The sequence below is a fragment of the Zeus faber genome (assembly GCF_960531495.2).
Source record: "Zeus faber genome assembly, chromosome: 12".
NCBI classification, from domain to species: Eukaryota; Metazoa; Chordata; class Actinopteri; order Zeiformes; family Zeidae; genus Zeus; species Zeus faber.
In genome coordinates this window covers 24,078,978-24,102,881 of record NC_137196.1, presented here as the reverse complement: position 1 = coordinate 24,102,881, position 23,904 = coordinate 24,078,978, and the positions used below count along the sequence as shown (strand labels likewise).

Here is a 23,904-nt window from a genome sequence, read left to right as displayed (position 1 = left end):
TTTGGGTATCAACCATCACCTCACTACATGTTGGTTCGAGCCCTCGGGCGTGGTCCGTATTCTGACTCTGGACCGCGACGCTCTCCAGAGGTGTCGGGGCGGTACGGCGGGAATCGTCCATCATGTCAGGCAATCCCTCCCGTTGTGGAAGTGGCTCTGGAGGTGTATCTCGGAAGTTTGCCGTTTGTCTTGTGACCCCTTCACCCTCCTTCCCTTCCTCTGGTTTCTCTTTCAGCAGAATTTTTGGGACTTCCCGTCTTTCCTCCCGCTTGGCCGAGTTGGCCTCGTCGGTTTTCCTCTCGGCTGATTGGAAGAGTTTTCCAAAGATTCCCCCCGATTTGCTTTCTGGCTTCTTGCCGTCTCTGAGGTGGCTGCTGTTGGTTTTCTCATCACCGACGCTCGATGGGAACAGTTTAGACAGAGGACTCTTCCCCTTGGACCACGAAGCCCTTTTCATGGTCTTCTTGTCATTCGGTTTGTCGCCAGAGCCCTTCAGGGAATCAGATCTCTCACTACCCGCGTTCTGTCTTTCGTCCGGTTCTTGCTTTTTCAAAGAATCTCCCTTTTCGAGCAGATTTGGACTCTCTTCCAGAACCCCCTCTGCAGAAGTAAGGCGTGGCTGCTGACCCTCCACCTTGTTTGGCTCTGGAGAGTCAGTTGCCGTCGGTTTTGCAGCTTCGTTCTGTAACTCCTCTGGTGTCTCTGGGTCGTTCGCCGCTTTTTCACCACGGTTTAAACGATCAGTCTCACCGCTGGCACGTGATTCGCCGAGGTCACAGTTCTCAGGAAGCAGACTCACATTTGTATCAATGATCTCTTTACTATGTGGGATCTTTTGATGGGTCAGCAAGTTATCCGGCTCTCGATCTGATGCGCCGGCCGTTGCTCCGCGGCACTTCTGTTCATTGGGGTGACAAGTTTCTTCCCTTTCTTCCTGCTCTTCCCTGAGCCCAGATGTAAGATTCCCGGGCTCCATTTTTGAAGTGTCGTCGGCCATTGCTTTTGTGGCGTTCAGGTCGGATAGGCCGATGACGTGCTGTTCGCCGTTATCTTCACTTCCCGTTCCTAACCTGGGCGCCGCGGGAGGCTGTTCATTTTCACCAGTAGCGTCCGTGGCAAACCTCACAGTTTTCCTGGTTTTGCTCTGAGAATCTTTGTGCCCATCGGGCGTCGAATGATTGCTCCTCATTATGGCCGCTCTCGTATTTGCACATTTTGTGATGCCCGTGCCGTCTCCCAAGTACGGTAATGCAGAGTCCGCCTCTGTAGAAGGGATGTGTTCTTGGAAAAGTGCCTTTTTCGTCGAAACCCTCCATGAGTTTGTTGGGCTTGGTGGCGGCTTCTCCGCTGATTCAATGCTTGTGCTTCCTATTCCTTCCTTTGCTCCAGAAATCAGAGCGCTTGGCCATCTCTTCTCCCTCTCTGTTTTCTTCACCTCGCCTTCAACAATCCTATGTTTGTTTCCTACCATGTCGTGATGTTTTGCATGGAGGATAGGGAATCTGTCTATTTTGTCTGGTGTTTTCACTCTCTCGATGGGCAGATGTGCGTGCTGTGCAGGACTACACACTGTGCGCTTTCTCTCTGCGGGGGGCCAAACCATTTTCAGCTTCCCTTTAACATCGTCGGCTGGTCTTGCAGATGACTTTGCCGCCGGCACACCCGCAGTGGTTTCTCCGGAGCCGGCACTAAGGCCTGTGCCTCCCGTTGTTGTTTTTTTGGGGGGGATTTTCTTTGCGTCCGGTTCGTCAACGTCAGTGCTTTTCTGAAGCCAACGATCTTTGTGTTGCTTGTGTCCGAATCCTTCATCATAATTGCCTTTCCTTTTGAATAGTTGTTGGTAGTGAAAGATGCAGTAGAACTCTCCGTAAAGAGATGAATAGTTGTGCATGCTGCAATTAGATAAAGTTAATTATTTTGCAATATAATATACAATCTGAGACAATCCCAGAGAATTAATCAAACATTAATTTAATTTGAGATGAAAATATAACAAATTAAGGCTGGTAGATGATTATAATGCAGTTGGGACAATCATTTACTGAATCATTTTAATGATTTAATCTCATTGAAATTCCAGTATTTAAAGGGGCCTGCTTATTCAAACAGTTGATGGATTTTGATTATATGTGTACTTTATGCATAGAAATCTCACCTGAGTATCTTTTTACAGTGTTTACAGCAGAAACAGTTATTATGCAGGATGAGCTTGTTGGCCACCATTTTCTCCATCGGATAAACCGGAGTCAAACAGGCAGAACATATTTCCTTGGAGGGTAACTGGAACTATAATGATAAATATTTTAATTTAGTGAAAAACAAACATCCTAATTTAATATCCTCCACTCTTTATTTCCACTTCCTCGCTCCAGTTTATCCTCTATTAAAAAAAATTGCAGTTGCATTTTAATGGTGTAGTATTACTAATTACACAGCAATATATTCACAATGAAAGCCTACCTGTATTATCATTATAGTTGGAAAATTTGCCAACATAATTGAATAAGAAAAAAGGCACAATCCTTGCATATTCCTATTGGTTCATGACATTTCTTATGGATTACATTTCTTATGTAGTATTCTAAATCCGTGCTACAAATGTTGATGGTCCGTGCACAATTAGTTACTCAACAAAAATGCATGATTGGGGCTTCATGGTGATTTTTATTTTCAAACTATAAAATAATCACTTCCTGCACATCATAACACATTTATTTGGCTTTCTCTACTGGACAAATTTGCTGTATTGTTGATATTTAATAAAAGAACTTAACATTTTACAATATAGCTAGGGTATAAAATCCACAACACATCTGTCTTTTATTTAAAGTATTTAAAGTTAACATTGTCATGTTTTCATGAGAGGAAAAATAATTAATATGACACAAATGACAGAAGCTACATTAAATACATGTATTCATTTAAAAAGTACATAAAAGTGATAACTATTCTTTAGATAAAATATAAAAGTGCCATTTTAGTGCTTGTCCATCATTGGTTGGCTAAATGTTACTGTGACCGTCTCTTCGTCTTTAGCATTTTTCGGCACATTTTGGGCGAAAGGGCGACCGGATCTCCTCATCAAGGGGGATGTCATCACTTCATATCTAGTGGGACTACCCACCACTTCAAACAACGGGGAGGATTTACTGTCTGATTGCTTGGTGACGAACGTTGACGTTTTGGAGGACATGAATGAATTACCGAAGCTATCCGTCTCCTCGTAGGTTTCACTGACAGTCTTGGTGCCGATTATTCCCGTGGGAGCTTCCGGGATGGCTTTCACCTCTAGCACGCTGACCTTGCGCCGTGGACTCGTCGGGCTGTGGAAATTACCCGGGGACTCGGCAGCTGCAGGCACGTGGCCAAGGTCGCCATTGGCTCCATTAGAAGAACTGCCTTCCGTTTGAGACTTGAATGTTGACATGGGTGGCTGCGGTTGTTCTCTCTGCTTCCGTGCAGCAGAGTGAATGGAGATGAACGACGGGGAGGACGGGGCGCTGGACTGTCTGACGAGCGGCTTCTTGTGCACCGTTGTCACCGCACCTTCAGATCGCCCGGAGGTACCCTTTGGAATCGCTTCGCCCGTCTCCTTGTTTTGGTCCGGTTTGGCTTTGCTGGACACAATACTGATTTTCCTGATGTTGTTGGAAATTTGGCCACTTTGTTCGGATTTCAAGGACTCGTCGAATAGTCCCGATAATCCTGCAATGTCGGACTCGGATTTCAGATTGGAGACAGAGTACAAGGCCTTTTTAATTGCCTCTTCGATGTCGATGAGTTTGGCCAAGGTCTGTTCCTTGAGCTTTATTATTTCCTTGCTTGCCTTTTCCAGATCTTCGAATGCCGTCTCGACTGAGGACGTGCTCTCTATGTCGTCGTCGCGGGTCTCCATTTCAACTCTGCTTCCCTCCCTCTTGCTGCTTTGCTTGGCGGTTCGACTCGGCACAGCCATCCAAGTGGGGACGTTCTCAAACAGCGTCTTCAGAGAGCCGACATCTACCTCGCTGGTCTCGCCCTCCATCTCTTGCACCTGCGACAAGATTGTCTTGAGTTCCTCTCGCCTTCTTAAATTGTCAAAAATCTCCATCGCCGCCTTGACGTTCCCTTTCATGATCTCCTCTTTGTGGACCGAGAGCCGCTGGATCCGCTCTTCTTCCGTCTCTTTTGCTCTCTTCTTCCTCAAAACGACTTTATCCGCAGGCTTCTGCTGTTCTCCCAGACAGACAGTTTGCTGGATCGGACATGTATCGGCTCGAATGTGGGCCGCTCCTTTCTGCGACTGGTGGTCACAGTGTTGTTGGTTGAGAGCGTTGGCTCTTGATTTCTCCTTCAGTCTGGTTGCTTTTTCGTGCTCTTTTTCTTGGCTGGAATTATCATTCACCACTTTGACCTTTTTGGACAAAACCGGGGCAGTGTCAGCAGTATGCTTCTCTCGTCTTCCAAAGGTCTCCAGAGCAACCTGAAAACCCACGTTCAAGTCTTTTCTTCCATCTTCTGCATAGCTCTCCATGCACATCCGTATTTCCTCGGCTGCATTTATTTTATGGATCACGTTTTTGTCCATTTCACTGCTATGCCCGGTGGTTGGCGAACAGGGGGATTTCCTCTCAACATGAGACTCAGATATCTCATCCTTATGTATTGCTGCACTCGTTTTGGCATTCATCTCTTCGGTCTTTAAGCATTTTGCCGGAGTTTCACTCGTAGCACTGATGCAGCCTGAGCTTTGTATTGTTTCGTGAGTCAATTTATGGTGGCATTTCTCATCCAATGTCCCTTTGTTTGGCATCCTTGTGCTATCCTTGGCGTTTTCTTGAAGGGTCTGTGAGGATAATACTGGGGACTGATTACTTTGGTTTATATTTTCAGAAACCACAGGGTTTTGTTCACTATTTTTGGTGTGGCAAGGAACTTTGGGAGCTGGTCGCATGCTCTGTCCATTGACATCTTTTGATTTTGTCCATTGTGGCTTTGGTGGAAGAGCTGGTCTCTGGTCCTTTGGTTTTTCGCAAGTATTTTCGGGGGGTTGAGTTGTTACACCTTCAGAACTTGGGGGCGTGGGGTTTCCACTGAGGATTGCTACGGGGTCTGGTGTTGTGTTCTGTGTTGTGAAAGGCGGTGCCTCTTCATAAGTTACTGAAATCGAAGGAGACAGTTCATTGTCAGACAGAGGCATAGATACTACAACACTCTGCTTTTGAAAACTCTTGCTTCCTGAACAAGCTCTCCCTGAATTCCTGTATATCATTGCTGCTTTAAAGTCTCCTTTGGACACATTTACACTAGATTTCTCAAGGGACTGCAGAGCCAACCGCATGTTACCTCGCACAACATCTTCTTTGTCTGGGAGCCTTTGCTCTGTTGCAGCACTCTGCAGTGACCTAATCGCTGCCTTCACATCACCCCTGACAACCTCTGTTTCTGTCTCATTCTCCGACGTATGAACATCACACTCAGATTTTACAAAAGGTGGCAGCGCATCTGGTGCACAACAAGTCAATCTAACCGCACTCTGTGACATTTCATCCACTTGACAAGACTGAAATGTGGCATGGCTTTTCTCATCTTTCACGGCATCACTGACCTTTTTGTAAGTTGTTCTGATCTGCTGGCCTCTGGAGGAAGAGCTCGATGTGGTCTGCGTCTCGGTTGAGGAGCATTGCTCTTCTGCTGAGACATTCACATTGTATATTTTTCCAGGAGCAATAACTTCACGCTCCATGCGCAGGCTTTGGTTTTTTGCCATTTCAAGGGACTTTTTAGCTGCTTTTATGTCTCCAGATATAATTTCCTCCTTTTGGCTTTGGTTTCCCTCCATTTCGGGTCCTTGTGCTGACAGATCCATGTCATAAATTGTTCCTGGTGTTATGACCTCCCGCTCCACATACATGCTCTGTTGCTTTGCACGTTCTAAAGACTGCAATGTTGCTTTGATGTCACCACTAACAACTTCCTCTTTTTCAACAAACATAGGTTGCTTTACTGCAAGTTGTTGCTTTGCCGATGAGATATTGCCAGGAATGATTTCCTCCCTTGGGACTGAATTATCAACGTCGCAGGAACCCTCTGACGAAAAAACCTTTTTGGCGTTCTTTACGTCCCCTGGCAGGACATCAGAAATGGTTCTCTCGACCTGGTCTTTTTGCTTGTAAAGGCTTCTTTTTGCTTCTTTAACATCTCCCTGCACTATTTCAATCTCGTCTTTGGCTGAAAGGCACTGACTTTCATCGTCCTCCACCGACTCCGTTTGAAGGCTCTTTAGGTATTCAAGATCTCCCTTCTCAATGCAACTTTTGTATAAGTTCACATTTCCTTTTTCCTTTTCATCAATCCTACAGAACGATTCAGTCCTCTGATGACTGGCGGTAGCTAAGAGATTTCCAATGGCAGACTTAATGTCACCCCGTTCTACATCTTGACTCTCAATTCTATTTTCACAATTGTGAATAAGTGAGTAAACGGTCATCTCAGCCTGTCCCCCTGTGGTCTCTTGCATTATGATTCCTTTTTTCAAAGGTTTGGTTTGAACAAGTAAGCCATCAATCACCTGAACAATGTTTTGTATTCTTTGATTCCTGTCCACCTCAATGCCTGATAATGGCCGATTGGCTGGGAGCTCTACTACTGTGGTATTGACTTCACCCCTCGCCATCTCTCTGAGGAGAGTAATCTGAGGCTGAAGTGATGGCTTGCATAGTAACTGTAACATTATGTTTCTGATGTTTCCCTCAATAACCTCTTCATTCTGTATTTGAATACCCTCTTCGCTGGCAAGTTGATATTTTGCCATGGTGACGTTCTTTATTCCATTTGCTTCTATTATAATGCCACTTGAGTGAACATGCGCCATTTGATGGAGACAGCTCAGAGTCTCAGCAACACTGTTGACTGTGATTTTGTCCAGCGGCGTGGTTTCGAACAGCCAGGTAGTGCTCTTCACATCGGTCTTTGGTCTGTCTTCCTCAACATTGTGCACGGTGGTGTCATCGGCCTCCTTGATCTGGTCCAGTGGCCGTGATTCGAACAGCCAAGTGCTGCGCTTAACATCCCCTTTCTGGTTGTCTTCTCTGAGGACAGTATTTACTATGCTTTGATCCTGGGGCTCCCCTTTGAGGCTGTCAATGGGCTGATTCTCAAAAAGCCAAGTGGAGGTCCTGACGTCACCTTGCTGGACATCGGTAACACTGACCATTCTCACATACTTCTTGTTGGTTGACTGGTCGGATTCAAAAATCTGTTTGTTGAGCTGCACGTAGCTGCTTCCCATTTCGTCTACAACCCTGACAAAAGGCTCATCGTGGCTGGCGAAGGAGTCCAAAGGCTGCGTTTCAAACTTCCATCTGGCTGATTCGACGTCTCCTTTCTTGATATCTTCTTGGGTGACAGCTCGGATCACATAAACTTCATTATCCGCTTTTATGGCATCGAGAGGCTTCGTTTCAAACATCCACCTAGCTCCCCTTACATTGCCGGTCATTAGCTCCTCTTTCTTCACAGTTGTTACCTCGTGGAACTGGCCTTCTTTGTCTCTAATTGCATAAAGTGGCTGAGACTCAAACATCATGGTGCTAGACTTGACATCAACTTTGCTCACAGGCTTTTCCGCACAGTCGGACGTCTCTGCCAAAGGCTGATCGTGGATCTTGTCCAACGAGAAGGTTTCAAATATAAACTTCTTATTGTTTACATCACCACCCTCAACACCGTCGATTCTGCTTGTGACTGTGTCGTTATCGTCCTTGTCGTTGATCTTGTTGATGGGACGGTTCTCAAACATCCATGTGACTTTGTGAACCGATCCCTTCTGAATGTGCTCATCTTTATCCTGTCCATTCAATGCCGTCGCCATCTCTGAGCCGATTTCATCCAGGGACTGGGATTCAAAAAGTTCCTTGACTCGTGAGACATCCCCAGACTGAACGTCTACCTGGCTAACATATCTAGCATCCTGTTCTGAGTTTGTCTCCTTTCTAATGCTGTCTAAAGTCTCCGTCTCAAATAGACGTTTCACTGTTTTGACACCGACCTCGGATTTAAAAGAATCCTTCATGGTGCATAACTTCAGATTTTGCTCCTCAACATCTTTGATGCTGTCGAGCGGCTGTGATTCAAAAAGCCAAGTGAAAGACTTGACATTGGAGCTTTTAATGGTGTCTTTGTCATTAAGCGTTTCTGATTTATACAAAATGTCCGTTGGTTGTGTCTCAAATAACCACCTACAGGTCTTCACGTCACCTTTTTGAGGGTCTTCTGCTGCGGCAGAATGATTGACCTCTTTCTGATTGAATTTGGAATGGATTCCATCAATTGTTTGGGTCTCAAAAAGCCACTTTGCCATCTTCACATCACCAGCGCTGTCTTCCTCTCTGGTAATCCCTTTAATGACCTCAACATTTCCACTTCCATCTGCAAATTGGTCAAAAGGCTTGGTCTCAAACTGCCATTTGTAATTCTGAACATTGCCTTTGATGAACTCTTCTCGGCTGACTGTTGTGACCTCATGGAGATTCCCAGAGCAGTCCTTTATGGCATATAAGGGAGTTGTCTCGAACAGCGCTTTGTTGCCTTTCACATTCCCTCCCGTGATGCTCTTTTCCCTCAAATCATCCATGTCGTCCGCATGAGCAATGTTGCTGAGAGGAATCGTCTCGAAAAGATGTTTGAAAGATTTTACATCACCCTTTTCAATCTCTCGCTCCCTGACTGAGATGCCCTTATTTGTGCTGTAGTTTTCAAATATCTGCTTTTTGCCTTTAACTGCTCCGTGTTCGCCTTCGGAAAGGGTGATTTTTTGCAGGCATCCAACCTCATAGCTATCACTAAGCGTCTCTATGGGTTGAGTTTCAAACAGCCAAAGAGACGTCTTCACGTCTCCCCCAAGTACTTCTTCTTTTTCCAAACCCCCCTCTTTGGAGTCTCCTGTTAGTGTTGCTAAGGGCTGTGCTTCAAAGAGCTTCCTGGTGTTCTCCACATCAGCCTCTCCGCTGCACTCTCCCGCCGTTCCTTCAAACCTGTCCACCTGTTCCATGCCCTCTTGTATCAAGTTTAACGGCTGTGTTTCGAACATCCACCTCTTTCTGTCCACTCCCCCCCTCTGGCCTTCTTCCAGGGATATACCCCGTATTATTTTAACTTCATCTGAACTCTTGTTAATGATGTCAAAGGGCTGGGTTTCAAAGAGCCAGCGTGCAGTGCTGGTGCTGCCGCTCTTAATCTCCTCCCTGCAGATGGATTTAATCTCATGCATATTCCCGCTGTTGTCTCTGATGGCACAGCAAGGCTCCGTCTGAAAGAGTTTCACGGTCTTCTGGACGTCTCCCTTTTGCTCCTGGAGCTCGGACTTCAGTTTCAAGAAGTTGTAGTCTTCAATGGAGTTACAGCGCCCAAAGTCACCCAGCGGCTTTGATTCAAACAGCAGACGGGCCCCCCTCACGTCCCCTCCCTGGACAGGTTCTTTCAACACTGCTTCGACCAGTTCACCTTCGTCGGTTTTTAGCTTGTTGAGGGCATCCAAGGGCTGGGTTTCAAACAACCATGTAGATGTTCTGACATCCCCTCTGATGGATGTCTGATGTCGAGCAAGTGCCCTTTGTGGGTGAGTTTCGATGTGCTCAAACATGGAAGAGGTGCCTCTGACATTGCCACCTTTCAGTTCCTCCTCATCCATCAGCTTCTTGGTCGCATGGGGATCCCCAATGTTGTCCAGTGTCCAGTTCTCAAATATCCACCTCATTGACTGCACTTCCGCCTGGTATGCGTCCGAGGCGTGCATGGTTTCAGACTGCATCGCCTCAACAAGCTCATCGTCCACGGCATCATTGAGGTTTTCTCGCAGATCTGGGTGAATGTGCTTGAAGAGCCTCTTCAGCTCACTCTTCTGTCTTTGCTGGTAGAATGTTGAAAAGGTTTCCTTGGGTGGAGGCACAGGGAGGCCGCTTAGAGGAGAAGCCCCTTCGTTGTCAAGAGGTTGGGTCAGAACGGGGGGAGGCGGAGGAGGCGGTAAGTCATCGTCCTCATGAGGTGTGTCTGAAACCGTGATTTGTTTGCCTACGTTGGCCATCTTGAAATGGAAAACAAAGATGGGAGGGGGCCTGTGTTATTCTCATTGTTCAGTCATCAGACGCAGTATTGTTAGATATATAAATACTGTTAGATTGGCATGCATTAAGTAAGTGAAGCTATACTTTACCTTTCTTCTGCTTGCTCGTTTTCATGTTTTTCACAGCACACCATCCTCTATTTCACCAGGGTTAGCAACACCTCATCGCTGTTAGTAGACTGTACATGTACTGTATCTACATATAAGGTACTCATAAAGTGATCAGGTCCTGGAAAGGTTTGTGTTTCACTACTCTTATTTTGGGGAAAAATCACTGCTGAAAAATGATTTTAATGAAATGCCTGAGAAATGAGGAAGGACAATATATATATAAAAAAACAAGCTATATTGTTCCCTGATATGATTATTTGGTGTTTTTATTATGACATGGGCTGTAGATACTACATATATAGATAGAATTATTAAACGTTGAATTGGACGTTTTAAAGGAGGAGCATCAATGGAAATACTATATGTCAAATATTACTTTTGCTATCAGGAATTGTCAAAATGTTTAATTCTCTCACTTCAGTGTAAATGCTCGTGGTCATAGCCTTGTTTATGTAATTATGTAATTAAGTGTAGTGCATTATAGGCCATTGAAAGACACGGCAACACATGGAACAGCAACCGCAATCATGTTAGTCACGCACAGTAAATCATACACGGTACCTTGCTGGCTTTTTTCCTCTGTCCTGAAAGTCCGATGAATTCCTAACAAGACACAAAATAAATAAAAGTGTTATTAACATCGCAGACTCCATAGGTAATCATTACATTATGTATTATATAGTCCTATAGCCATATACTGTATTGTTCTATCTGCTGTGTCCTGTACATCAACAGAATGCAGCAGATTAAAGGTACAATGGCTCAACTCGTCGCCATTGTCTATAGAACAGCAGTCATTCTCCAACCGCATCACTGTGTGGAATGGGAGATATGTCAGGAACTCACTGGTTGGGCTGAGTTTCCTGTGGAGCCCGCGGCTGCCGCCCTTGAAAGGTAGAGAGCTGATCTGTCTTTCACCGAGGTGGACGAGAGCCCGATGCGTCTGCCTTGTTTTGCGGCGTCGTCTCCGTCAGTCAGCGGGCGAGTCTTCCTGACATCTGCGATACAGGAGACCAAATAAATGTGATACGGCAATTCCTGTTCTATATGAACACATTTTAAACCAGAAAATAATAATCCAGGGAGCATTCAGTGAACACACTTCTTTGAGTTTACGTTGTAGTAAATGGAAAGTGCTTTGGCCCACAAATAAGACTTAGATCTGCTGTTATCCCGTGGTATGCAAAGCAGAGTTCTGATAAGATGTGCATCACGTGTCAGCGACACCACCTTAAATGATAGCACTAGAGTATTTTTAGTGATGTCGGAATTTCTGCTGTCGGCCGTTGTTGCTGCCGGTTAGGAGAAACGTACAAAACATGACGTACTTAATTCTAGACTAAGTGAAACAATGTCCGTTAAAAGCTGCGGACCTGAGTGCATTTATTCAGCACTTCAGACACACCGCTCTGAGGATCGGCATTTTAGCCAAAAATAAAACCAGACGATTTGTGAGACCTAACACACATCACGGCTTTCCAGCTGCTGAAATTCTCCACAAACAGCATGCCATGGATGGACCGTGAAACCCTAGAGGAGGGGAAAAACAACAACAACTGCTTGCTCAGCTGGAGTGACCCCTGATTGTTTGCACATTGTTTGGTTTGAGCTCCCGACCATCAAGCTGTCAACACCTGACCAGAGGAATGCCGGTGCCCGGCACCATGGAAAATGTGAATAAATGACCCCAGGTTAAAGTAGGCCGCATGACCGAACCCAGGGCTGCAACACAAGTCAAATTTCTGGTAAAAATAAATCATCCAGTCTGAGAGGCATGGGTGAAATCATTTAAAAGACAAAAGCAGTCAATGCGGATTTTGTTTTTTTCCGGGAGAGAAATATGTCGTATGGTTACTGTTTGTAACGACAAAATCAGCAAAATAACGCTCAGCCTGGGAAACCCCAAGTAAGCAGGAATATTGGACACTCGTCCACACACGTTATGAGCTTCAAAACAGCCTAAAATCAGCCCCGGTTTGAGATGTCAGCAGCTCGGCTTCTCGCACCGGCCAACCAGCTGTGATTAATGGCCACATTTGAACCCAGCTGCCTTTTCACAAAGTAAGCTCTAACAGGACAAAGAGATAGACCAGCAAGCTGGCGCCTCTCACGAGCCTGGACTTAAAGCATTTTCATAGCTGGGTGAACAGAGAGAATGAGGCGACAGAGCGCCATGCGCGCTCCGCTGAAGTTATAGCCCGGAAGACCCGGAGGTCAGACCCATCAATTACCACCGCCGCTCACTGAAAACATGTTTCCAATATGAGCGAGCGAAACATTTAGCCATAGAATTCAACTTCGTAGAGGACGAATGACGTCTGGAAAAGGGAACGTTGTTGATGTTGTAGTTGATATGGGAAAATGTAATTTTGCACGTCACTTTGAAAGACCGGTATGTCTGCGAGGATGTCAAAGATGTCTGCGAATTTCCTTCACAGACATCCTATTAGTTATTCCTCATTTAGCCGTGAGCTCCCCTGGGCTTTTTGAAGTGCAGGGCAATTTCAACTGAACATCTATTAGGGCTTGGTGGATTCTCTCGCCGGCCTCTTCTTCCCCTACCTCTGCTGGAATGGAGTGGAGCTATTAGGGGCACGGAAATGTGAGGGCTTTTGGCCCGCAGACAGCTGTCCAAATGATTGGGAAATGCAGTTGGTATTTGTTCTTAGCCACCACCTTTAGTGTTATCAGCTGCTTGATGATTGCAGCCACATTCACAGACTGCAATGAAAACCACCATCATGCCAAAGGTGGCCCCCTACCACACAGGCGGGACCTCCCAAAAAGTACGCCAAAGACAGCCGCTGGCCTCATTCTGAACAGATGAATGAAAGCTCATCTCAGACAATACAAATAAATGAAAACAAACACTTTGATTTGGTCGATTTACAGCTGATACATGCACTCTCTCTCTCTCTCTCTCTCTCTCTCTCTCTCTTTCTCTCTCTTTCTCTCTCTCTCTCTGCTTTATAATGCATCGGGTGCAGTTATGACTGGAACAATAGAAAGACCGAACTCAAGCGGCTGATCTCATTCTCTGACCTCCCATTCCAGGCATATCCGTGGATTACGAGCTGAGAAACGAGAGCCACTTAGGCCATCCGGAAAATGACCTTGGCTATCTTTATTACAGAACCGTCGGTCATAAACGTTGGCGCCCTGCCAAGGGTTGGACGTTCTCTTGTCCTTTCCGACATTAAAGTTGATCATTTTCAACCTAAAGTCCCTTCCTATTCTTTTGGAAAAGAAATTAAAAAATAAAATAGTTTTATATAAATTTGTATGAGTGACCTTAACGGCAATGTGTACACCATCACAATAATTCACCCACAATATGAAATAAATACAATTTTAAATTAATACAATAAACACAACAAATAAACAACAAATTACTGGGGAAAATTGCATCAGTTCGATTCAAACTCATAGCAACAAAACGATACAACCTTATCAGGAAGAAGCGGTAAGAATAAGAATTTGATTTACAAAAAATGGACCCTTTTTTTTTCTCACGTTAGCTTGCCGTACTCACATGAAGGTTCTATAAAGCGCGGGGCTCACTCACATAAACGTGTCCCTTAAAAGCGTGGTTGGCCTCAGAGGCTCTGGCCGCTCCGCTGTGTGCGTCTATCTCAGTGATTCGCTCTGCCTGTCACTTCCCTCTGCTCCCCTGGCCTCGGCGGCAGCTGATTTTTATCAGGGCCGCTGCCCCAGTGGAAAGCGATCGACTATTTTGGGAGGGAGGCTGGCGGCAGCTACTCGGCTGAGTCAATCGCCTCCTTTAGTCACCGGTTGGGGGGGGGACTGGGGGCACCCCCCCCTTACCTCCCATTCCCAGGACCACATTGTCAGTGCTCTATAACGGGCTCCGGGGTGGGGGCTGCTCTGTGATGTGACTCCGCGTTCAGTTGGGGGGGAAATAAGGAAAAACGGGGATAAAAGACGGAACCAAAGTCCTCGGCGGTGCGGGTACGCCGGCACGGCGGCGCTCGGACGAGATCGCCAAAGTGCTTCTTCCCCATGAAATTTTATGAATGAACATGAATATCCCATTCCATAAGCCAAACGCTTTGATTACGATGACGGGCTCTTCAAACATTGTTTTGACCGTCGCCGGCAGGCCACGCTGTCAACAAACCGAGGAAACTCGAGTCAGGTCACCTCAGATGGATGTCCACCTCACTGCTTCGGACCGCGGATGAGTCAGGGCGAACCGGAACAGTGACGGGGGGTTTGGAAGAGCCACGTGCGATTTTGCGGCTAAAAGTGTGTCGCCCCTACGCCAGCGGAGCCCCGTGGCCCCGCAGCGCCATGGTCTGTTTCGCGGTGATTACCGCCACCCCCGGTCCTATCTCGAGAGCGTGTGCCGAACACATAGTTATGCATCTACCACCGTTTGGATCCAGATCTTTAAATATACCCCTCCCTTCAGACTTCCACGGCTGAAAAAACAGGACTTACTACTGACTGTTTGTCACGGTGCTCTAAAGCCGCCGTCTAAATGTCTCAGCGATATTCTATATCCCAAATGCCACAGCCATGACACCTCTGCCCCGGCAGTGACTTCAGATTGATTGATTCAGTGGGTGGTTGTGTTTGGATGACCACGGCCATGGCCGCGACGGAGAGTGATGGGTATGTTTTCAGTCAAGCCCCCCACCCCCAAAAAAAAAAGAATGCTTGTGACATCAACTCAGCATTTGGTCAGGGAAAAGTCATTTGACAGGGGCGCCAACGTTATACAGAAAATTTTGAAAAAATGGACACAGTATAAACAAGGGGGAAAAAAATGCTCTTTTCAAGTGGACTTTGAATTTCCATAAAAAGCTTTTTCCTTGATGCGGTCACATTTTGTGTTGTTTTTTTTCAAGATCTGATAGCATTTCACAAGAGGGTGATGGATATGGATATGTGACTTTCATCTAATGTTTATTGACCTCCTGTGACCCACATCGTGAATTTAGGATTTAAGAAAAATGATCCAGCCTTTACCAGGAATTTAGCAAAGTCCAAGCCCATTTCGATTGCATCGTTTTAAATGAGGCTCAAACTTTCAAGACTTGGTACAAACTTTATAAACAGTAAAAAAAAAAAAAAAAAAAAAGCTTCATAACAAACAGTTTTAAGGGTCCTGTGGTTATGATGACAGATGATCTGTATTTGGGAGAAAATACATGACATACGTGACCTCATGCACCGGTCCCATCTGTCCAATCAGATTGCACAGATCCTGTAAACTACTCACCACATGGGTGTCCGGCTGCAGGGAGCCCAATTACTGTTGTTTGCTTTACTCCCTTGGCAATTCTCTGAAGAAAGATGGAGGTGGTGTTGAAAAACAACTTGGTTCTTAGAATGTGTAACAGAAGTTAATTCTTCAAGCATGCGGGCAATCAAGATATATTTTGAAGGGCTTAATGCAAAACACACAACTTGTTTTCATACATACATATATACATATATATATATATATATATATACATATTCATACATGTACCGCATCTACTTATGTGAGTATACACTCCGACACACACACACACACACAGACACACAGACACACACACACACAGACACAGACACACACACACACACACACACACACACACACACACACACACACCTGATTGCCGGCAGCCTTGCCCATGCTATGTTCTCTCCAAACCACCGGGGCGCAGTCTTTCCCTGGTGTGCCGTTCAGTCTCATGCTGCTGGACGAGTCGTGCTGCGGCGGGGCCTTGGACTCAAACAGGGCGCGCAGGGCGCTGGCGCCGGTGCCCGCAGGATCCCTGGGAGGCAGGCGGTCCATGGACCGGCTCCTGGACAGTGGGAAGCTTCTTACCGGCCCCAGGTCGTCGTGATAATTCCCCCTGCTGTCCCACTGCCTCCACTGACCGTTCACCACAGGCCCCTGGAACGGAGAATGACAAACAGATCGATTTACACGTCACAGTGTTACAATTCTATAATGAATAATCAATAATAAAGTGATGCGCTACCTGGGGTTTTTGCTCCTCATTTTCAGAGAACCGTATATCTCCCAAACTCTGGTACCTGTGATGAATGAAATGGTCAATAAATGCCCAGTGGAATAAAAATGTTAGGCCTCGTTTGTCAAACTTCTCAAGTATGCGTCCGCTGATCTCCGTAGCACTTACTGCTGCACCAGCTGAGAGACGGACTTCCTGGTCTGCAGGATGGTGACTGGCATGACCCATGACCCCTCATGAACGGACACACTCCGCAGGGACTGGCTCCTCCTCAACGTGTGTGTTTCCATGGCGTCTCCCTTAAAATCGGATCCGTGAAAAAATAAAAAATAAAAGATTTTCTTTCCTTTTTACAGAAATATATTGCAAAACTCAGCATCACTGAAAACAGTATGGTAATTCATTATTTTTGGTTATTTGCTCTAATGCACTTAGATTCAGGAGTGTGTATTTCCTGACATTTGAGCAGTGCTGGTGATGATTGTAGTGATGTTGGTACTACTAGTGGGAGTATTGTAGTAGTACTTAGAATTCTTAAGGACACATTTAAAATGTCCTTATTCTTGATCATTTTCGAGGAAGTCGGCAATCATTTAAAGAAGAATTCACTTGAATAATACCCGTACTGCATTCCCACTCATTTTTCATTTGTCAGGTATTTCTCATCACGTGACAGCAATTAACGGCATCTGGAGAATGGGTTGAAATTCAGGCAGGGGCTGTATCATACAAATACTAAAATCATTATTTCTCTTTTATTTGGAGCCAGATAAGAGTGTTTCAACTGTGTTTGTGTTTTCACACACTCAATCACACCATGTGTCATATGACTCTGTTAATGTGTACGATATCCACAGCTCAGGTAGTAAAACTCAGACTGCGGAGGGCTGCATGCATTAAGAGACAACAAGAATAAAACTGTGTTGAAACCCGACAATGTTCTGATTATTGTCCTATGTATCACAAACACAATACAATACAATAAATATTCTTATATCCCCCTTTTTTTCCCCAGAAAAAACTGTGCTCCTATGTCATCAGCTTCAGGTGGGGACAATCTGTGTCTCTTTTAATCTTAAAGTTACAAAAAACACCCGAGCCACGGATATGGTCGTTACGATCAGAGGCTGCTGCCACTCTGATTTTGGGAAATCTCGAGATTGACACTGCCTACCTGAAGAAGTCACCTGCGCATCTCTGCCTGGGCTCCCGGCTTGTGATTCAGGCGAATCTCTCACGAGACACAGCAGTCCTTCGAGGCCAAAGTCCTCCGTCAGCACCCTGTGATTCCAGGCTCCCGTACGGAACTTCCTGAGACATGGGCTCAATAATCATAAAGCTGTAATTTCAAATCTTATCGTTTCATTAAATCCCAGGAAAAAAATAAACCCGGTCCCATTGATATATGTAACAAAACCCACTTCATCTATAAATCTAATGAATTTCTTCCCATTTATGCAAATAGTGCAGTAAAATAGATGAGATTATACCCTGTAAAATATAGATATAGGTATGTATTAATTAGTCTAGATATGTGCATGTGCTATAAGGACATGTAGTAGAGGGGGTGGGGGTCAGAACCAGGGACAGAGACAGTGGGGGGGGGGCCTTGAGAACCATGACAGCTGACAAAGTCAGATGTCAGTGTTGGAATACCTTGCATAGCTTTGCTGTTACTTTATCTGGTGCCAAACACTCAGAGCAGTAGCATTTTATCTATACTTCACATACCTTTCCAAATTCTTTATTTTTTTTTGTTCAGAATATTTATAAAGGTAGACACCGGCGCTGCATAATGTGCTTAGACGGATAACGGCGTGCTAATCCGCCCGTGTGGCGGATAAACTACTGAATTCCAGGAGCAGGACAAGGTGAAAGATGCCTGTCCAAACTGACATCACAACGCGTCTTAATTCTTTTTCCGGCGGATGATTCAGCCCGAAGGCTCCGCGTTTGGAACGGGAAGTCAGAATCCTCAGCAGTGGTTTGCGTGCGACATTCTTGTGTCACAAAGCGAGGATTTAAAGATCTTTCACTGCCGTTGGCCAGCGGCAACTGATGAAGTGTTGCGTGCTGTTTTGGGGAAAAAACAAGTTCAACACACAATAAACTATAAATAATACGCAATACTATCTTCTGGGATTGTATTGATTTTAATAAAAGAACGCTGATTTTCTTTTTTCCGCCCCCATCACAATTGCCCATGACGACCTCCGGCGAACGAAGCGATAAGAACGACATGTTTACTGTATTTACTTCTCACAGCCAGCGGACAGCCGGCCGCGGGTGGCAGCGTCGGGACCTGCATCGCGCTGCGCATCTCAAACATCGATTGCGTAACGATCCAAGATTGAAAACTTTATGGCCAAACCGACATCGCTGTGAGGAGCCGCTCACGGCTCGGAACCACATCGACAAAACAAACAAAGACGGACACTATGAAGGCGTGAAAGACAAATGGCCGTTTGCCTTTTGTGAAAGGGTGTGCAATGCCTCTTGTTTAAACAGGTTCATCGAGTCTTTACAATACGCTACTATTTACGGGCTCTGTGAATAGAGCAGAGCGGAGTGAAACACCCCGCAGAGGAGCCTTTCAGCGCCCGATCTACGGGCCTTTTCCGGGGAGAATTCCTAATTCCGTATCCACAAGCTGTATTGCCACAGGCGCGACACACAACTGTTTGTCTGGCACCTTCGCAGCCGATGCGCGTGCATGCGCAGAACCATCCGTAGCGGTGGGGGTGATTATTCGACGGCTGCATTACTTGTGCATACAGTATCGATGCCTGCCGCGGAGAATTCGCCAGGTTTTTTTTAGAGGAATTTCTCACTCCTGCAAGAAGCAAGGCGGAGGCCAATTCTGCTGCCTGTGTTTTGCCAGCTGCAAAGAAGGAATAGACAGTCAAAAAAAAGGGGGGGGAGGGGGGGGGGGCGGAGTTGGACACGCTAGACAGAGCAGTCAGTACTGGATTGTGCAGCTGAGAATGGAGCAGGTCTCCTTCCGCCGTGTGCCCCAGCAACGGCTCACATGGGGCCACATGTGACAGCGAGTGCTTGGAACAGCAGGATCCTCTGTGCGGGAGGAACTCCCTCGGCGCATTAACCCTTAGCAGACGAGGCAAGGGAGGCGCACACGCCGTAAGCACAGATCCCGGGTAAAGTGCAGTGCAGACTGCACGGAGCACAAATACAGCTCTGGAGACTGTTATTTCCTTCGATGTGAGCCGGTCCATCTAAAATCGTAATGAGTGTCGATAGCAACTTGGGCCCTGTTTTTCCACCATTTACTGTGTTATTGGGTGAGGTCGAGCTGTGTGTCAGCGTCTCTGCGTGCTTCATCAGAGCAATTTGGGGGAAAACTTCAGCCTCTGAAAAAGAAAAATGCTTTTTTTTTTTTAACTAAAACAGTACAGTATTGTATTGTATAAGTACTTTCACATCTTATTGGGAATCTTATGCCCCTTCATTTCTTCTTCTTCTGCGCTGTGGAAATGCAGTTTGTCCCGATCGGGCTTGCAAATAAGTTCTAACTTGCAAATAAGAACTACAATTCCGCTTATCATAACTTAACATTTGATGACATGCGACAATTTGTTTTTGGTAAAAATGTAAATTCCTCCAAATGACCCACGAGCGCAACTTCGATAAGGACATTTGCGATGCTTTTTGAAAGCTACCGTGCATCCATTGCCCTGGTTGCGTGCATCGAAGCTCACGTTATAAACTAAAGCTCAACATTAGTCTGTGAGCCTGTAGTTTATATCAGACACAGTTTAAATATGTTATAAACACATGCACATCCCCCTGCCTCTCCGTCCTGACTCCCTCAGGAGCCTCCTCTGCTGCCTGTAGGACTCAGTGTGCACGCAGGTAGTAAACTGCACCAGACATTTTGTATGCTGGATTATTTTGACATTGGGGATCGCTTTTGCTGAATAATTTTTTTTTAAATTATATTTTGACATACTTTCCGATATTACCTGTGCCTTTACCCCAAGTCTTTGTCCGATGCTCCTTTTTTTTTTTTTTTTTTTTTTTTTTTTTTTTTTTTCAAAACAGGGCTGTTCAACTTAGCTCACCTCAATGTGATAGACGTTTGGCACGCACTTCAAAAAGAACCTACACCTAGAACACTAATCTCGGAATGCTTCCAAAATGTCTTTGATTATTTCTACTCTGTGTTTTATTGAGGAGTATTATGAACTGGAGTATGAACTGAAATGTTCTTATATAATAATAGTTATAATATTCTTTACATTTCCAAACCATTTTTTTTTACTTAGGACACATGTTCATAATGTTCTAAAACAGTACACAGATTTAAAAAATAATGTCACATCTCTTTAAAACGCAAGGAGATTACATTTATTGCAGCCAGGTTATTAAAAAAGAAAAATTATATTAAGTTTAGTAATAAGCAGTAAAGCATTTTCAACAAGGTGGTACCAGGCCGCAGATTGAACTATAGGTTATATAATGGGTATATATTGTTTGTGATGCGCAAGTAACCCTAACCCTAACCCTATCAAATATATATATTAAATAGTTATTATTTTCATATCCTAGGATTTCTACCCTCCCTGCCAGCAGTGGTTGCCTATATTTGACACAGCCAAAATTAATAAAATAAAATAACAAGAAAATAATAAAAAACAGTGTGCCAACGCATCAAGAGTCATTTTTGACTGTCAATAACTGAAACAAACCAAAAAATAACAAAAAACCTAAACCCTAACCCTAACCCTGGATTTCAGCTTCACTCTGTTCAAACATCTTCCAAAATAAAAATAAAATTGACTCAAATTGACTTGTAAGCGATAACGTTGTGACCTCAGCAGCAATATCACACATCGTTGTAAAGGTTTGAACTCACAATGAAAATACAGTAATGTCAAAACATGAAAATCAACGTTGAATCTCTAAAAGTAAATATGTCAAATAGAACTGAATAGACACGACGGGAAATGTCATTCTCTACCATGTATGACGCTTGTTCATTTTATTAAAATGTGCAAATCCATTTCACCGAGAAAACAATAGGATGTGTGTGTATGTGACAAATAATCTCTTTAACTTGAACTTGATTGAGCCCACTCCCACTTCAGGGAAGCCTCTTCCATCGCAGCGGCTGTTGTTTTTCTCCCTCGTCCGCCGTCAACGTGACGTACACGGGCAAATTCGATCGGCGGCTTGCGCATCCTGACGCGTCACCGCCGCTTGTGATGACATCACACCGCGGGAGACGCCGCTCCACGGCGCAAGACGGTGATAAATAATCCACGGCTAAAAACAGCGGCGATTATGGTTTGCATGAGAAACCTTCAAGTTTCTGACCGTAAATGGTAAGACATGAGCTGTTTCCCATGCACTGCCGAGCGTGTCGGTGAGCCTTTCAGAAATGTTAAAATATCGACAAAGTCAAACAAATACGTAAAAAAAGAGCCGTGGGCCCCATTTAAAAGGGAACAGCACTCGTAATTCTGCCCTCATCCGCCCAGTCGCCCGGCGTACGTGTGATGAGTCACCGTCTTTCCACTAATTCCTTTTGTTGCCATTTTCTAGAAAATGGCAACAAAGGCTTGGACACCGGCGCCATGGCAACCTCTTCCAAAATATGACATCACAGCGTGTGTCGATCGGGGGCAACACACCGGGGGGGGGGGGGGCATGGATCATCCTCACTCACAGTAGAGAGTAAGATGTCGGGGGGGGAATGAAACGCAGAGAGAGCGAGTGAGACGGCGTACGAGGGGTGGTGGAGGGCGGAGGGTGGCCCGTTCTCCGTCTCTCCGTCCGTGTCGTCTGGAGGCGGGCGACGCCCTTATCCTTCCATCTCTTGCTCACCCCCGCCGCCGCCCCCCCCCCCCCCCCCCCCCAACCGAGCCGGCGAAACCCATCTCGCCGCGTCGGCTGATGCGGAGCCGCTGCCGCGTTTGCTGGAGGAGGGAGGATGTGGGGGGGGTGGGGGGCTGTTCCCCGGGGGGCTGTGATGGCTGTTACCCCCCATTTGAGAAGAGACGTCTTCTATTTCCACATCTGCATCGTCCCTCGGGCTGGGAGTCAAATCAGCGCTGCTGAACACTGAAAAAAGGAAAAAAATCTGCGGCTCCCGATGCCAAACTTTGCGTGCGTGAGTAATGTGTATATCTGAAGGGTTTTACAGGAAGAGCCGTTTTTATTCGATGACCTTTCAAGTCAGTGTGAACAAAACAGTCACAGAGGAAGGACGAGAGACGCCGTCTCGCCGCAAAAACCGTTCAGTGGTTTGACTTCCGTCCTCGACCTCCACCGGGTATGACTGACGGACGTAGCCGGCGTCTGATTGGACTTGCAGGAGAAATGACACCAGAACTCATTTGGAGCAGCGCGTGTCTGCATGGAACAAACGCCGACGCAACAGTGCCTCTGGTTTCACGGCGAAGGTCTGAGAACCGGAGGCTTCGCTATTAAAGAGGTTTCGCAATGAGATAGCAAGCGAAACTTCTACTCTTAGACGGTTGTTGGCTTTACTTCCTGCGCCTATTTTAAGACTTTTTTTTTTTGTGATTCCTAACCCGGGGGGGGGGTTTCCTCATAGTCGCGTGTCGGTTTGAAAAAAATCCTGTGTTTGTTCAAACATAAATCGTTGCAAAATCCATGACGATGTGTTTCTAATGAATTGTGTGCCCTAAAAAAAGCACTCGCTCTACCATGAAAATAGAACCCATTCAGAGGCATCCATTCAGCGCGTCCGCCGCCACCCGCTGACTGGCAGCCTGTGGCTCCGTGGTTGGCGCTGTGGCCTCGTAGCGAGGAGGTCCCGGGTTCAAATGCCGGGGCCGTCCCAGGTCTTTTCTGTGGGTGTCTCTCCCCCCCAATCAAAGACATGTGTGTTGGGATTAACACTCCTGTTGGTGACCAAGGTACCGGCAGAAGAGCTGGAGTGGGTCCCATGCACCCTCCAGGTGTAGGGTGGGTCAAAGGCAGAGGACTCACTTCCCCCAGAGGGATCAAGAAGAAAAGAATAGTATTGCATATTTCAAGTAGAGGCAGCGTTGGGAGGAACACTGTAGTTTGTGAACCCCTGCTGTCTACTAAGGTGAAATTCTTTTTTTTTTTTTTTTTCAGAATATTGTTCAGGGATCAGTATAAAAGTGAAGGTACAGGTTACTGCATCTGCATCGAACGTTTTAAAACAATACCCAAATATGGTCATTTGGGAAACGCGTTCCGGACAACCTTCCCTAAAATATACAATAAAACTATAAACTACACCGCCAATCAGCGCGCCGCTCTTAAGACCAACACCTGCTCAGCGGGCAGCGTTACGCAACGCTATCGGACACTTCCTGATTCTGCACGTCCTCCGCTTTCCCGCCGAGGACGCAACGATGGGGATCTGGGCCGTCCACACGCCTCAAGCTTTGTCAAAAACTTCGTCAGAGCGCGGGCGTATGTAGGCCATCGCTGGCGCAGCTTGACCGAGAAAGTGGGGCACAGGGGCCGGTGGCAGCAACCTGAGAGGCAGCGAGAATGTAGGTTAAGGAGAAGTTATGCAACGAGGCTAACGCCGCCAACGCCGCCGCTGCCGCCGCTGCCGCCGCCGCTGCCGCCGCCGCCCTGATGATTCGGCGTCCCCGGCAACGGGGGGGGCGCGAGATCCGAGCTCATCCGGTGATCGGCGACGTCGAGGAAAATGGGGGCTTTGATTGTGGAGTCGACGGC

General features: G+C 46.1%; 1 protein-coding gene across 3 annotated transcripts; it reads right to left on the bottom strand.

Moving 5' to 3' along the window:
- Positions 1–2,644: 2,644 nt before the first annotated feature.
- On the bottom strand, positions 2,645–13,879 carry xirp1 (xin actin binding repeat containing 1). Of its 3 annotated transcripts, XM_080010830.1 has the most exons (5): positions 13,746–13,879; positions 11,060–11,211; positions 10,775–10,816; positions 5,588–10,063; positions 5,001–5,139 (listed from the first exon to the last, which is right to left on the bottom strand). In XM_080010830.1, the coding sequence occupies exons 4-5, from the start codon at positions 10,061–10,063 to the stop codon at positions 5,137–5,139; spliced, it is 4,479 nt and encodes a 1,492-aa protein (XP_079866956.1). In that variant the 5' UTR covers positions 10,775–10,816; positions 11,060–11,211; positions 13,746–13,879; the 3' UTR covers positions 5,001–5,136. The 3 variants fall into 3 exon arrangements, with proteins under 3 accessions (XP_079866954.1, XP_079866955.1, XP_079866956.1); XM_080010828.1 differs by having other exon boundaries at positions 2,645–10,063; XM_080010829.1 differs by having other exon boundaries at positions 2,645–10,063; positions 13,779–13,877.
- Positions 13,880–23,904: the final 10,025 nt, after the last annotated feature.

What these genes read in the sequence shown, in the direction of transcription:
- xirp1 (XM_080010828.1), bottom strand. Translation starts at nt 10,063, where the DNA reads ATGGCCAACGTAGGCAAACAAATCACGGTTTCAGACACACCTCATGAG.